Raw genomic sequence first — 15,454 nt, forward strand, 5'->3', positions numbered from 1 at the left:
GTAAGCAGAGTCAAGAAACCAACATACAAAATGATTACAACAATGTAAATAGAAAGAATACTCACACCAAAAAAAGTGAACATAGAGCAAATAAAGTACAACTCAAAAGAGGAAATACAACGGGAAACTCCCAATCCATCCCTTTATGAAGGTAGGAGGTTTACAAGTGCTGCACATTGCATGTGTTTTCATGTTTTGTCAATGTACTGGTTGGCTATGCTAATTCTTCCTCTTTTTGTTTGTTTAAAAAAATGCTACTTAAACAGAATGGCTTTAGGGGAGGAAGAGAGAGTTCAAAGAAACTGATGATGTAAAATACAAAAGACATTCAATATTAAAAATTCATCAGAAAGATGCTTTTAGGAATTTATACTTTATGAGTGTTATGGTATCATTTATCTCTCAATCCACAAGATAATTTAACCTTTTTTTTTAATTAGAGGCATCATTTTAAAATATTTTATTTTTTAAAAAAGCAAACATCAAAATAACAAATGCTTTTTCAAAAAATCAAAGAATTTTACATTCACAATTCACTACAAGACTATAATAAATGTCATGAGATTGCCTTGCCACAAAAATCAATAGCATTTCTATACATATCTTGTTAATACAAGATACAAAAGGCAAGAATAGACAGGAAAATTCCATTCAAAATAATTACAAAATGTATAAAATATTTGAGTTTATCTACCAAAGCAGATTCAATACTTCTATAAATTTAATTACAAATCACTCCTTAGAGAAATACAAGATGAACAAAAGCAAAGAAGAAATGCCGTCTCAATTTGCATGTTGTCCCAATATACTTAGAAAACCCCAGAGAATCACAAAAAACTAAGATAATTAACCAAAGCAATCAACAAGCATTTATTAGGGGCTTATTAGGTTCCAGGCATTGTGCTAGACACTAGGTATATAAAGTATGAAATAATCCCTATTTCTATGCTAATCACTCCACTAAAGTATCAGGATACAAAATAAAGCCACAAAAATAATCTGCATTTCTATATAAAACTGACAGAAAAGGAACAAAGAAGAAAATTCACTCAAAGTGACTATAAAATATGAATTAGCCTACAATGACACATAAAAAGTTTATGTGAAAATAATAATAAAATATGACTAGGACATTTCAATGATAAAAATGATAAATCTACCTAATTTGTCAGTTTCTATGCTGTACCAGTCAAATTATCTACAAAATAACTGACAGAACTAAACAACATAATAACAAAATTTATTTGGAAGAACAAAAGGTCTGAAATCTCAATGAAAATAGTGAGAAAACACAAAAATGAAGGGTGCGCTGATAGCATTATCAGATTTCAAACTATATTACAAAGCTATATAGTACCAATTTTTTCAAAAAGCAAAACTGATTCATTTGAACAGACTAGATAAGAAAAAATGCAAGAAATAGATGGGCATATGATAAATCTAACATAAATTACTCAAGAAAGGACTACCTTTTTTCTTAGAACTGTTACAACTGAAAAAAAAATTTTTTTAATTTAAAAAATTTAAAAAAAACAACTGTGAAAACTGGAAAGCAATCTAGCAAAAATTAGATTTAGCCCAACAAATTACAACTCAAAATGAAGATAAATGGTAAAAAAAAAAAAAAGACCATTTTGACTAAATAAAATTTAAAAGCTTTTACACTAATAAAAGAGCCAACAGAGTACAGAAAATTCTACCAATATTACCAAAAGTATACTAACCAAATATATACATTTCTTTAGGAAAGGAAGATGATTTCAGCTTTGGACATAATGAGTTTGAGGTGGCAACAAGGCAACCAGGTAATGGCATCTAACAAGCAACTGGAAACATGAGCTCTGTTGTAAAGATGGAGAGTGAGATATAATTTATTCACACAGATAATTGCAGTCATGGGAGTAGATGATATCACCAAAGGAGAAAGTGTAGAGAAAAGAGTTTAAGATAGAACATCTTGGGGAACCCATTGCAATTATAAGTGAGAAGGTAAATGAAGATTCAACAAGGAAGAAGTAGAGAAGGTATGATCAGAAACCTAGGAAAACCTTAAGAGCACAATGTTAAAGAAGTGAAGAAAGGCACCAATAAAGTAATAAATAAGGAATTAGTGGATACGTAATGTCAAGATGGATAAATACTGAAAAAAATGGGATTAAGTAATAGTATGGCTGAGTAGAGCAGTAGAGTGCCAGGCCTAGAGTCAGGAGGAATCCTCCTCCTGAGTTCAAATCTGGCCTCAGACACTTTATTAGCCAAGTCACTCTAAGTCACTTAAACCCTATTTGCCTCAATTTCCTCATCTGTAAAATGAACTGAAGAAGAAAATGTCAAACTATTCCAGTATCTTTTCCAAGAAAACCCCAAATGGGATCATAAAGAGCAAGACACAACTGAAAAACAACAGTACAAAATAAGGAATCTTTTTTTTTAAAGACAAAAAGTGGTATGCTTTTTCAGCTTTGAGGACAGAACATCAGAGAACTTCAGTTTCAATTCTAGATCTCCCACTTACCAGGCCTCAGTTTTCTCATCTGTAAAATGAGAGGGTTAAACAGATAATCTCTAAGGTCTTTTTTAGATCTAAAATATTCAATAAGCATTTATTAAACAAATATGATTGTCTGAACTACTTTAGGAGAATGGGAGGGAGGGTTCTAGAGAAACTAGACTTTAAGGAATTGAGTATAATGGGTGATGAGGAAATGAGAACATTTTTTCAAGAACTTTGGTACTAAAGAGGAAAAACTAGAGATGTGAGCATAAGAATGGCTGGTTGTCAAGCAGATTTTGACCTGAGAAGTCCGATAGGCAGAAGAGAAGAAACCACAAAAGACGGTGACTTTTATTTATTTAAACAAACACAAGGTTAGGAGAACTTAACGGAATTAAGGTGATAAATGAAGAAAGAATTGGAGTTATAACTTTTTAGAAAAAAGGACCAATTCTTTCTATGAAACAAAAATGAGGATAAGGATAGGTGAATACACTGAAAGCTTTAGGAGAAATAAAGGGAGTAGAAGAAAGTATTAGACAAATTTATCTCTTGCAGAAATTCAAATTTTCTCTGAGATCCCTTATAACTCTAAAATTATATTATGTGACCCAAATGAAATCAGCATATATGAACACTGGAAAAAAATCACCAAAAACATAAATAACAACAGACTCTGCTGATTTAATTACCACCAAAATGAAGATAAACCCTTTAGGACAATTCTCTTACTAACCACTTTCACAACTTAAAACTCTTACCCCACAGTTGAATTTAGAAACATTAATTTGCAGACATTTCTTATTTCAAGTTTGGCTAAGAGTGTATGTGTTACCTCATGCTTCTAAAACTGATTCAGTGCTCTAATTTCTTTAGTATACTTTTCACTCCAACAAAACAGTAAACACTATTTTTTATCTTTCAATTCAATTTTCTAAGTACTTTCTCTAGTACTTTAATTCCTCTAAAGCAAGGGTTCTTAACTTGGTTAGTGTCCCTCTTTGACAGGCTATTAAAGGCTATGGAACGTTTCTCAGAATAGTGTTTTTAAATGCACAAAATAAAGTACATAGAATTACAAAAGAAACCAATTATATTGAAATAAAGATATTATTTTTTTCCCATCCTCATAGACCCCCTTGAAATCTATCTACAGAGTTCTTTGGGACATGTGGGCCTCAGGTTAAGAACCCCTGCTCTAAAAGCAATTGTTTCCATGTCATTAAAATAAAAACCACAAGTGTACTTTATTTTATACACACATGGAGTTACTTTGATCTAAACTTGCTTTCTGAATGGTTAGACATATTAACAAAGAACTTCAACTAAAAGTAGGTGTAGAGCTAATGTCTTATTTGAAAGCTAGAGAATAGTAAGTATGTAATGTACAATTCAAATATGTATTCTAAAACACATTTACTGGTCTTAAGTTAAGAAACACCTCTTTTGCGACAGTGCAGAGATGGCACAGTGAAGGCAGGGACTCACCTGAGCACTCACAAATTTCCAGCCAAACAAATTTAAAGTAACACCTCAAAATGAACTCTGGAGCGACAGAACCAAGAAAAAAACAGGTTGAAACAATTTTCCAGCCCTAGACAACTTAGAAGATCAGCAAGAAAGGTCTGACTTTATCTCTACCTAAATTAATTTATTTATTCAGTGCCATACCAATCAGACTACCTAAAAACTATTTTATAGAGCTAGAAAAAAATAATAACAAAACTCATCTGGAAAAACAAAAAGTCAAGAATATCAAGGGAAATAATGAAAAAAAGGCACAGGAAGATGGGTTAGCTGTACCAAATCTGAAGCTCTACTATAAAGTGGCAGTCATCAAAACTATCTGGTACTGGCTAAGAAATAGAGTGGAGGATCAATGGAATAGGCTAGGTACAGGAGACACAGTAGTAAATGACATTAGTAATGTACTGTTTGATAAAGCCAAAGACTCCAGCTTCTGGGATAGGAATTCAGTATTTGACAAAAACTGCTGGGAAAACTGGAAAATAGTATGGCAGAAATTAGGCATAGACCAACATCTTACACCTTATACTAAAATAAGGCCAAAATGGGTACATGATTTAGACGTAAGAGGTGATACCATAGGTAAATTAGCAGAGGAAGGAATAGTCTACCTTTCAGATCTTTGGAAAGGAGAACAGTTTATGACCAAACAAGAGATAGAGAATATTATGAAATGCAAAATGGATGATTTTGATTACATTAAATTAAAAAGGTTTTGTACAAAGAGAAGCAATGCATCCCAAATTAGAAAGAATGCAGAAAGCTGGGAAACAATTTTTATGACTGGTACTTCTGATAAAGGCTGCATTTCTAAAATATATAGGGAACTAAATCAAATTTATAAGAATCCAAGTCATTCCCCAATTGAGAAATGGTCAAAGGATATGAACAGGCAGTTTTCTGATGAAGAAACCAAAGCTATCTATTCCCATATGAAAAAATGCTCTAAATCTCTAATGATTAGAGAGATGCAAATTAAAATAACTCTGAGGTACCACCTGACACCTATCAGATTGGCTAATGTGACAAAAAAAGAAAATAAATGTTGGAGAACCTGTGGAAAAAATGGAACACTAATGCGTTGTTGGTGGAGCTGTGAACTGATCCAACCATTCTGGAGAGCAATTTGGAATTATGCCCAAAGGGCTATAAAGCTGTGCATACCCTTTGACCCAGCAATACCACTTTTGGGTCTTTTTCCCAAAGAGATTATAAAAAAGGGAAAAGGACCCACATGTACAAAAATATTTATAGCTGCTCTTTTTGTGATGGCAAGGAATTGGAAATTGAGGGGTTGCCCATCAACTGGGGAATGGCTGAACAAGATATGGTATATGAATGTAATGGAATTCTATTGTGCTGTAAGAAACGATGAGCAGGAGGAGTTCAGAGAAACATGGAAGGACTTGCATGAACTGATGATGAGTGAGATGAGCAGAACCAGAAGAACAGTGTACACAGGATCATCAACATCATGCATTGATCAACTGTGATAGACTAGATTCTCCTCACCAAGAGAATGGAACAAGAAAGTTCCAGGGGACTCATGATGGAAAAGGCTCTCCAAATCCAGAAAGAAAAAAAAAAGGAACTGTGGAATATGGATGCTGATTAGATCATACTATTTCTTTTGTTGTTGGTGCTTTTGTTTTTCTTTTTTGAGGTTTTCCCTTTTTTGCTCTGATTCTTCTCATATAACATGACTAATGCAGAAATGTGTTTGATGATATTTTATATATATAACCTATATCAGATTACCTGCTGTCTAGGAGAGGGGGGAGGGAAGTGAGGGAGGGAGAAAAATTTGAAGTTGGAAATCTTATATAAACAAATGTTGAAAACTATTTCTACACGTAACTGGAAAATAATAAAATACTTTTATTATTTTTAAAAAAAGAAAGAAAGGTCTGACTTACTGGGGTGAGAGTAGAGTACAAGCCAGCAGAGACCACACCCCAACAAGCCAGCAGCAGGCCTTTGGGGTGACTGAATCAGCAGCTGAACTTCCAAAGTTCTTAGCCCACAGACCATAAGAGGATCAGAAAACTGGGCAAAAAAAAGGAAAATTACAGGGGACCCTTTGGTGATACTGGGTTCAAGCATCTTGCATTACCCATAGAGGTCAATAGGTCCCATTCCCAGGACAAGGAGAAGCACTAGTACACAAGAGTATGCAAGCCAAAGGGAAGCTGGGACCCTGGTTACAGCTCCAGAGAAGAAAAGAGTTATTGTGGTAGCTCACAAACCAGAGCACAGGCCAAGGGGGCAGTGACTACACCTCTCCATAAATCATACCATGTTGGAAGAGCTGAAAAACTTGCAGACCGCCCTGCCCCTGAACTAGTTCTGTAAACAACAGCACACAGAAAACCTAAAGTTTGTCAGAGTGCTCCCATCACCCAAAAGTAGAGCCCAATTTTAACATAAAGTTAAAAGTCAAGAAAAAGACTAGAAAATGAACAACAATGACAAAAAAGAACCTGACCACAGAAAGTTAATATGGTGATAAGTAAAAACAAAACACAAACTGAGAAGATTATGAAGTCAGAAAAGCTATATCTAAAGACTCAAAGAAAACTATGAATTGGTCTTAGGCCCAAAAAGAATTCCTGGAAGAGGTCAAAAAGGACTTTAAAAAACAAATAAGAGAAACTGAAGAAATAAATGAGAAAAGAAATGAGAGAGACACAAGCTAATCATGAAAAGAGTCAACAACTTGGTAAAGGAGGCACAGAAAATAACACCTTAAAAAACAGAATAGTCCAAATGGTAATGGAGGTACAAAATTCCACTGAAAATAACTCCTCAAAAAGCAGAACTGGCCAAATGGAAAAAGAGGTACAAAAATTCACCCAAGAAAAGACCATCTAAAAAGTAGAATTGGTCAGATGAGAAAGGCTCACTAAAGAAAAAAAAGATTAAAAAAGAAAAAGAAAAGGACCTATAAGTCTTGAAAGGATTTGGGGGAAGGTAAGAAAAACAAGGGATCCTAGGGAAAGACTGATTCTATTTTGAAAGTTAGAAACATGGAGAAAGGAGCCAAGATGGCAGGGGAAAGACATTAAACGTACAGAGCTCCTGACACAATTACCCCCCAAAATAGCCATAAAACAACCCATGCAGCAGCAAAACCCACAAAAAGATGGGCTAAGATTATTTTTCCAGCCAAAGACAGCTTAGAAAAGGTGGTACTGGGTTGGCAGCAGAGGCCAACACCGCGATCATACCAACAGTCCCCAGGCAGGCTGTGCCAGAGAAACTTACCCTTGAGCCTCCGAATCAGCTGCAGCATAGGTGTCTTCTGGAACTAAGCTTAGAGTCTGGTGAGAGGTCTGAATAGCTAGCCCGGGGAGGGGGAGCGGCTTATCAGAGCTAAGAACCACAGCACGCAAAAAGTTTCACTGGCTAATTAGCAAGTTGGCTAGAGGTTATCTTCAGACCAGAGAAGAGGCCAGGTGAGAGAAAAACCTTCCCTTCCTCAAACTGAAACACCTGGGACCCTCTGAAGCTTGGGACAGTATAGCTTGGAAGTTGGGCCCTACTGTAAGAGGGAGTTAAAAGTCACGTAAAAGACAGCAAGATGAGAAAGCAAAGAAAGTTGAGAACTGTAGAAAGTTTCTTTAGCAACAAGGAAGATCAAGGTGCACCCTCAGAAGAGGATAGCAACCTAAGGACCCCTACATCCAGAGTTCCAAGAAAAATATGAATTGGTCTCAGGCCATGGAAGCTCTCAAAAGGGACTTTAAAGAGAAAGTAGGAGAGATAGAAGGAAGATGTAGAGAGAGGGAGGAAAGAATGGAAAGAGAAATGAGAGCGATGCAGCAGAGTCATGAGAAAAAAGTCAACAGCTTGAAAAGCCAAATGGAAAAGGAGATACAAAAGCTCTCAGAAGAAAATAATTGCCTAAGAATTAGGATTGAACAAATGGAAGCTAGTGACTTTATGAAAAACCAAGACACAGTAAAGCAAATCCAAATGAATAAAAAAATAGAGGACAATATGAAATATCTCCTTGGAAAAACAGCTGACCTGGAAAATAGATCCAGGAGAGATCATTTGAAAATCATTGGACTACATGAAAACCATAACCAAAATAAGAGTTTAGACATCATCTTCCAAGAAATTGTCAGGAAAAATTGCCCTGAGAGTCTAAAAGCAGAAACTAAAATAGAAATTGAAAGAATCCACTGATCACCTCCTGAAAGAGATCCCAAAAAGAAAACCTCCAGGAATATTATAGCCAAATTCCAGAGATCCCAGGTCAAGGAGAAAGTATTACAAGCAGCTAGAAAAAAGGAATTCTGGGGCAGCTAGGTGGCGTAGTGGATAAAGCACCAGCCTTGGAGTCAGGAGTACCTGAGTTCAAATCCGGCCTCAGACACTTAACACTTACTAGCTGTGTGACCCTGGGCAAGTCACTCAACCCCAACTGCCTCACTTTAAAAAAAAAAAAAAAGGAATTCAAATACTGTGGAGCTACAGTAAGGATAAAACAAAATCTAGCAGCACCTACATCAAAGGACCAGAGGGCATGGAATATGATGTTCTGGAGGGCAAAGGAACTGGTATTACAGCCAAAAATCACCTACCCAGCAAAACCGAGTATACTCTTTCAGGGGAAAAAATGGGACTTCAATGAAAAAGAGGACTTTCAGGCATTTATGATGAAAAGACTTGAAGTGAACAGAAAATTTGACTTTCAAATACAAGACCCAAAAGAAGCATAAAAAGGTAAACAGGAAAAAGAAATCATGAGGGATATTAAAAGATTAAACTGTTTACATTCCTACATAGGAAGATAATACTTTGAACTCATAAGAACTTTCTCAGTATTAGGTAGCTGAAAGGAATATTCTTAGAGGACACAGGTCTGAACTGAATATGAAGAGAATCTGTAAAGCATTTATTTTTTTGTTTATCCTTTTTTTTGTGTGTGGGGGAGGCAGTGTGGGGTGACTTATGTCTGGGACCAGATTTGGGCTCAGGACCTCCTGGGTTCAGGGCTGGTGCTTTGTCCAATGTGCCACCTACCTAACCCATGATGATGTCTTTAAAAAAAAGCTAAAGAGTAAGAAGAATGCACTGGAAGAAAGGGAAAGGGAGAGGTAGACTGAGGAAAAGTAACTCACATAAAAGAAACAAGAGAAAGCTTATGGAGGGGAGGGAAAGAGGGGGAAGGAGTGGGGAGTGAGTAAACCTTACTATCACCAGAATTGGCTCAAAGAGGGAATAACAAACATACTCATGTGGGTATAGTAATATATTTTGACCTGAGGGAAAGTAGGAGGGGAAGGAGATGGGGGGGGGGAGAGGGGAAGGAAGGGCAGATTGAGGGAGTAGTAAAAAGCAAAACACTTTCAAGGAACGTGAAGATGTTCTGCATAACTGCACATGTATGACATATTGAATTGCTTGAGTTCTTGGGGGTTGGGGTGAGAAGGGAGGGAGAAAGAAAATTTAGAATACAGAATTATCTCAAAAAGCTTAATCTCATCAGAATTGGCTCAAGGAGAAAATAACATACACACCTAATTGGGAGACGTAATCTATCTAACCCTGCAGGAAAGTAGGAGGGGAAGAGGATAAGAAGGGAAGGGTGAAAAAAAGGGAGGGGGTAGTCAGAAGCAAAACACTTTGGAGGAGGAATAGGGTAAAAGAAGATAGAAAATAGAGTAAATATCATGGGAAGGGAATAGGATGGAGGAAAATAGTTATGATGGTTGATTAAGATGGCAAAATTTATGGTACCTACTTTGCTGGGCTATTGTGAAGAAAATTCTTTGTCAAGTTTAAGGTACTATATAAAGGTTATGATGAACAGGATTCTATCAGAAAAACCTGGAAAAGACCTATATAAACTGAAGCAGAGTGAAATGTACTGTATACAAAAGAACAGTAATAGTGTAAGATGATCAGCTGGGAAGGACGTGATTATTCTCAGCAATGCAATGATCCAATATAACTCTGAAGGACTTATGAAAATTGCAATCCATCTACAAAGAAAGAACTGATGGTATCTGAAAACAGACTGAAGCATAATTTTTTTGGATAGTTCCTTAATCTGAAGTTTTGTTTTTGTCTGTTTTCTCTCACAACCTGGCTAATGTGGAGATCTTTTCCATGACTATTCATGTATAACTTACATTGAACTGCTTGAGTTCTTTGGGGTGGGGGGTGGGAAGGGAGGGAGGAAGAGGAGTTGGAACACAAAGTTTTTAAAATTTGATGTCAAAATTTGTTTTTACATATAATTTGGAAAATAAAATTCTAAACAGAAAAAAAAAAAATATATATATATATATGGGGGGGCAGCTAGGTGGCACAGTGGATAAAGCACTAGCACAGGATTCAGGAGGACCTGAGTTCAAATTAGGCCTCAGACACTTGACTCATACTAGGTGTGTGACCCTGGGCAAGTCACTTAATCCTCACTGCCCTGCAAAAACAAAACCCCCCAAAAAATTTTTTATTTTTGTGTGGAGCAATGATGGTTAAATGACTTGCCCAGAGCCAGGGTCACACAGCCCCCATATTTACATTTTTTTTTAAATAACTGCTGAATAAAGTCAAGATTCACTACATAGGGACAGCTAGGTGGTGCAGTGCATAGAGCACCGGCCCTGAATTCAGGAGGACCCAAGTTCAAATCCAGCTTCAGACACTTGACACTTACTAGCTGTGTGACCCTGGGCAAGTCACTTAACCCCAATTGCCTCAACAACAACAACAACAACAACAACAACAACAAAAAGATTCACTACATAGTTTTCAAGTATTGACAATGATTATGCAAATATTGAATACATCAAATCGAGCATCCATTTCTCTACTTCCACTGAAGAAAGAAAATAGACTTAAAACTAAAGGGGGGAGAAGTAACTATCAAAAGGTAAAGTGTCCTAAATGTGAACTGAAACAGAAGGTACCTCAATCAACAATCAATAAATAAACATTTATTAAGCATCTACTACATGCCAGACTGTGCTAAGTGTTTAAGGACACTAAAAGAGGCAAAAGACAGTCCCTACCCTTACAATCTAATGGTGGAGACAGCATGCAAATAACACAAGGTATAAGTGAGATAAACAGGAATTAACCAAGGAAAGGCTCTGGAATTAATTGGGGAAGGCTTCCTGTAGAAGGTGAAATTACAGCCAGGGAGATCAGTAGGTCAGACAAGATGATGGACATCCAGGGCAGCTAGGTGGCACAGTGGATAGAGCACCGGCCCTGGAGTCAGGAGTACCTGAGTTCAAATCCAGCCTCAGACACTTAACACTTACTAGCTGTGTGACCCTAGGCAAGTAACTTAGCCCCAATTGCCTCACTTAAAAAAAAAAAAAGAAGATGGACATCCCATGCAGAGAGAATAGAATGCCTGGAGTAGAGAGATGGAACATCTTGTTCCTGGAACACCCAGGAGGCCAGGATCACTGGATCTAGTAGTATGCACTGAGAAGTAAAGTATAAGAAGACTAGAAAGGTAGGAGGACTTTGAATAAGGGACTTTGAAAGCCAAACTGAGCATTTTGTATTTGCTCCTGGAGTCCACAGGAAGCCACTGGAGTTTTGTTTTTGTTTTGGTGGGAGTGGGGGGAGAATATCAAACCTGCATTTTAGGAAATCACTTTAGTGACTGAATGTAAGATGAATTGGAATGCGGAGAGATTTGAGGCAGGCAGACCCACCAGCAAGCTATTGCAATAATGTAGGTTTGAAGTGATAAAAGATTACACTAGAGTGGCAGCAGTGTCAGAGGAGAGAAGGAATCCTATTCAAGAGATGGTGCCACAGTGAAACTGACAGACTTCAGCAACTGACTGGATATGGGAGGTAAACGCAAAGACTGGGAGGATGTTGTTACCCTCTACAGTAATAGGGAAAGTAAAGGAGGGAGAGCGTTTATGGCAGAAGCTAATGAGTTTTGTTTTAGCCATATCATGCTTAAGATGTCTACTGGATATACAGTTACAAATGTCTAAAAGGCAGTTGGAAATGTGCGATTGAAGGTCAGCAGAGAGAATGGGCAAGATAAATAGATTTAAGAATCATCAGCAGACAGATGGTAATTGAACCTGTGGAAGCTGATTGACTGATGGATTAAATCAAAGATCTTATCAAAAATGCTAGAGAGACAGCATGGTTTAGTGAGCCGATGATATTCTTGGACTTAGGCAGACCTGAGTTCAAGTTCTGCTTCTTACAAATACCAGCTATGACCATGGGCAAGTCACTTAAATTCTCAATGTCCCAAGAAACTAAGATTTTACATTAGACCTGCACTGATGATGTTGGGAGTTCCTCTAATGATGAAATATTCAAAGACTGTGTGTCCATTTTCACACACTACATTTTTCTCCTTTCTACTTTTCATCTCTTACTTATCCTTAATCATAAAAATTCTGACAAGCATCACACAGTTCTGCCTCCATTATTCTTCTCTTAGTCATGAGTACAATCTCCCAATCTTGCAGCAACTTTCTACTTACACCTTCACAAATTATTACCCCTGGTGGCCTAAATAATAGCTGCCTAGTATTCATTTAGCAGAGTTATCTGAGTACATATTTTATAAACAGAAAGAGGTCAAATATGAGGGAAAATTACAAAAACTACTAGGACAGGAAGAGGATGGGAGTAAAAGGAAAAGACAAAGAGGAGAAAGGATGCCAGCCATACCTGTGCACCTCCACCATAAAACCTAAAGCCTAATGACATGTAGGCATAAGCAGCAGTGGTGACTTCTCAACAACTGCTGTAATTAAGGGAAGCAAGACTAGGGAAGGAGCCAAAAGGGAGGTCATGTTCTGGCCAGAAGGTAGCTGCCAGGAAAGAAATAATATCAAGTTATCAGATTCTAGTTCATGAATAAGAAATTTAGCTATTTGGTAGCAGTGACAGAGTATTGATTCAACTAGGATAAAGTTAACAGCATCAAGCCAATGACTAACTATACTTACAGAATTAAAACCCTATATCTTGTTCATTGTAAGTACTATGTAGACAGCTATTAGATCTGCTGCCTAAGCTTATCAGCATCCATATTTGTGGATTTGAGAATTTACCTGCCCTCGCCAACCATATACAGAAATGTAGAGCAGTGACATCAAACTCAAAACAGAAAAAAGGAACACTCTAGTGGGCACAGCTAGGTGGCGCAGTGGATAAAGCACTGGCCCTGGATTCAGGAGGACCTGAGTTCAAATCCAGCCTCAGACACTTGACACTTACTAGCTGTGTGACCCTGGGCAAGTCACTTAACCCTCACTGCACCGCCAAAAAAACACTCCAGCATATATAAGGATGCCCACAGGCTACATGTTGACTTGATATTCAAATGTAATTACTACCTATGTTTAACTGTATATTTATTTTGTTACATATTTACCAAATACATCTACTTCTGGCTGTACTCCAGAGTATTGTAGGCCTCACAATGTCAAGGAAACTGCTGGCTTGCACACGGACTTAGAAAACCACAAATTAATATAACCTATGTTGAATTGTATTTTTATTTATTTTGTTGTTGAACTTGGAGTTTTGCAGACCCCCCAAGTTTGACAACTCTGATACAGAAACCATTCATTTTCAATTTCATATAATTAAAATTATCTACTTTATCATTTTTAAATGTATCTATCCCTTGTCTGGTTAGAAATTCATCTTCAACCCACAACTGTGAAAAGTAATAGAATGAAACTATGCTTTAAGAAAAGAAAAATATAATGAATACAAAGAAGCATGGAGAGTTACATGGATAGTTAGAAAATGAAGCAGAGCCAGGAATACAATACACATAATAACTACAACAAGGTAAAAGGGGGGAAATACTGTAAACAATCAAATATGATACTAAATTACAAAGAACTGAAAAGAGATGAGAAGATACCTCCCTAATTCCTTTAAAGAGATATAGGAAAAAGAGGAAAAGCATGAGTATTCATTACAGATATTTTCTGATCTTTTAGAACGTATTAATCTGTTTTGATGAATTTTTATTCAATTCTTTTTCTTTTTAAAAAAAATCTTTATATAAAGAATGGCTCTCTTGGAGGGAGAAGAGGGGAAGTCTATGTTATGTAAAATGAAAAAAAATTAATAAAAATCCATTTTATCAGGAAAAGTACAAAGGATTAACTTTTATAATACAAGCATAAAATAACTTCATTGCAATGACTAATTCTTATTACTATACAAAAACACAGATCCAGTACTGAATGAGACCAGAGTCTATCCCAACCTTCTTATTTTATAAATGAAGAAACCAGGCTCAAGGAGTTCAAATGACTTGCCCAAGGTCACACAGGAAGAAGTAAATTAACAGAGATAGCATCTGAATCCAGGTCCTCTCATTTCAGTGACCGTGCTCTTTCTATTGTTATTAGGCACATTCCTAAATGAAAACAGAGTAGCAAAGAAAACAAGAGACTAATATGTTTTTAAGTCCTAGCAGATATGTCTAGTATATTCCTACAATGAAATAATAAACCTGTTCATTTGGAAGTAATCAATAGATACACAGGCAAAATTTTCACCCAGATAAGCCTAGTAGTATGAAAAGGAAAAGAAAATTATTCTATAGGCAGTATTCTAGTAATTATCCTGTGCTCTTTCTGATTGAACACAGCAGTACCCCAGCCAAGGATTGTAGCTGAGCCTGAAGCTGAAGCTAATGGTGGAGACTACAGCTGCCATCAGAAGAGCAAACCCACTGAAACCAACAGAAATAAATACTGGGGTCTTTTAGGGAGCAAGCCCAGACCAGAAACAGAGAAACCAGCCCAACACATATGCTATGAGCGTCAGAAAACACTGAGATGACAATGACAAGCTGAATATGTCCAAAACTCATTTCATTATCTGTCCCCTCTTCTCCTGGTACCACGAGGCTCCCAGTCACTGAGGCTTAAAACCTTGGTAAACTCACTTTCACTCTCCACATCCCACGTGTTACCAAATCTTGTCATCACGACCCCCATGTTCACTTCCTTGTCTCCTCTGACACTGCAACTTCCCTAGTACAGGCCCTCGACATCTGCTCTCCCTGCCTCAATACCCACTGTTGACTAAAAACTGACTGAAGCAGCACAGGTCTCCATTCCCAGACCAATGAATTTCCGGGGGCTGACCAGACTAGTCAATTCTGGCCGGATTATTTTGTAGATCTCCCAAATTCTAACCTCCAGAGATTTCCAAGCTTTCTTTATGGACTTTAGCATGTTATGTAAAATAACTCACCTTGTAAAAGGTGAGATGCCTAACCCTTCCCACAGGCAGCCTCCATTCTCTGGGCCTTAGTACACTACCCAGTTCCAAGCCCCCACTTTGGGTACCCCAGCATTTGCTGTGGCGCACCTAGAGCTGAAACTAACTTGCCCCAATTAAGGACCTCCATTTTGTTGTTTTGACTGTTTTCATTAAAATTCAGGTTGA

At 37.1% G+C, this 15,454-nt stretch overlaps 1 protein-coding gene across 3 annotated transcripts in view; it reads right to left on the reverse strand.

Annotated features, from left to right (window-relative positions):
• CEP85L (centrosomal protein 85 like) overlaps positions 1-15,454 on the reverse strand; it is a 250,546-nt gene that overhangs the window by 150,154 nt on the left and 84,938 nt on the right. Inside the window, exon 1 of one of the 3 annotated variants that reach the window (XM_043963689.1) lies at positions 1,725-1,780. The exons of the other annotated variants lie outside the window; for them this stretch is intronic. Coding sequence (XP_043819624.1) covers positions 1,725-1,737 — 13 coding nt within the window. The 5' untranslated portion in view covers positions 1,738-1,780. Of the gene's footprint in view, positions 1-1,724; positions 1,781-15,454 lie in introns of those variants that run through there. 3 annotated transcript variants of the gene reach the window in all.

The sequence above is a fragment of the Dromiciops gliroides genome, chromosome 4, assembly GCF_019393635.1.
Source record: "Dromiciops gliroides isolate mDroGli1 chromosome 4, mDroGli1.pri, whole genome shotgun sequence".
NCBI classification, from domain to species: domain Eukaryota; kingdom Metazoa; phylum Chordata; class Mammalia; order Microbiotheria; family Microbiotheriidae; genus Dromiciops; species Dromiciops gliroides.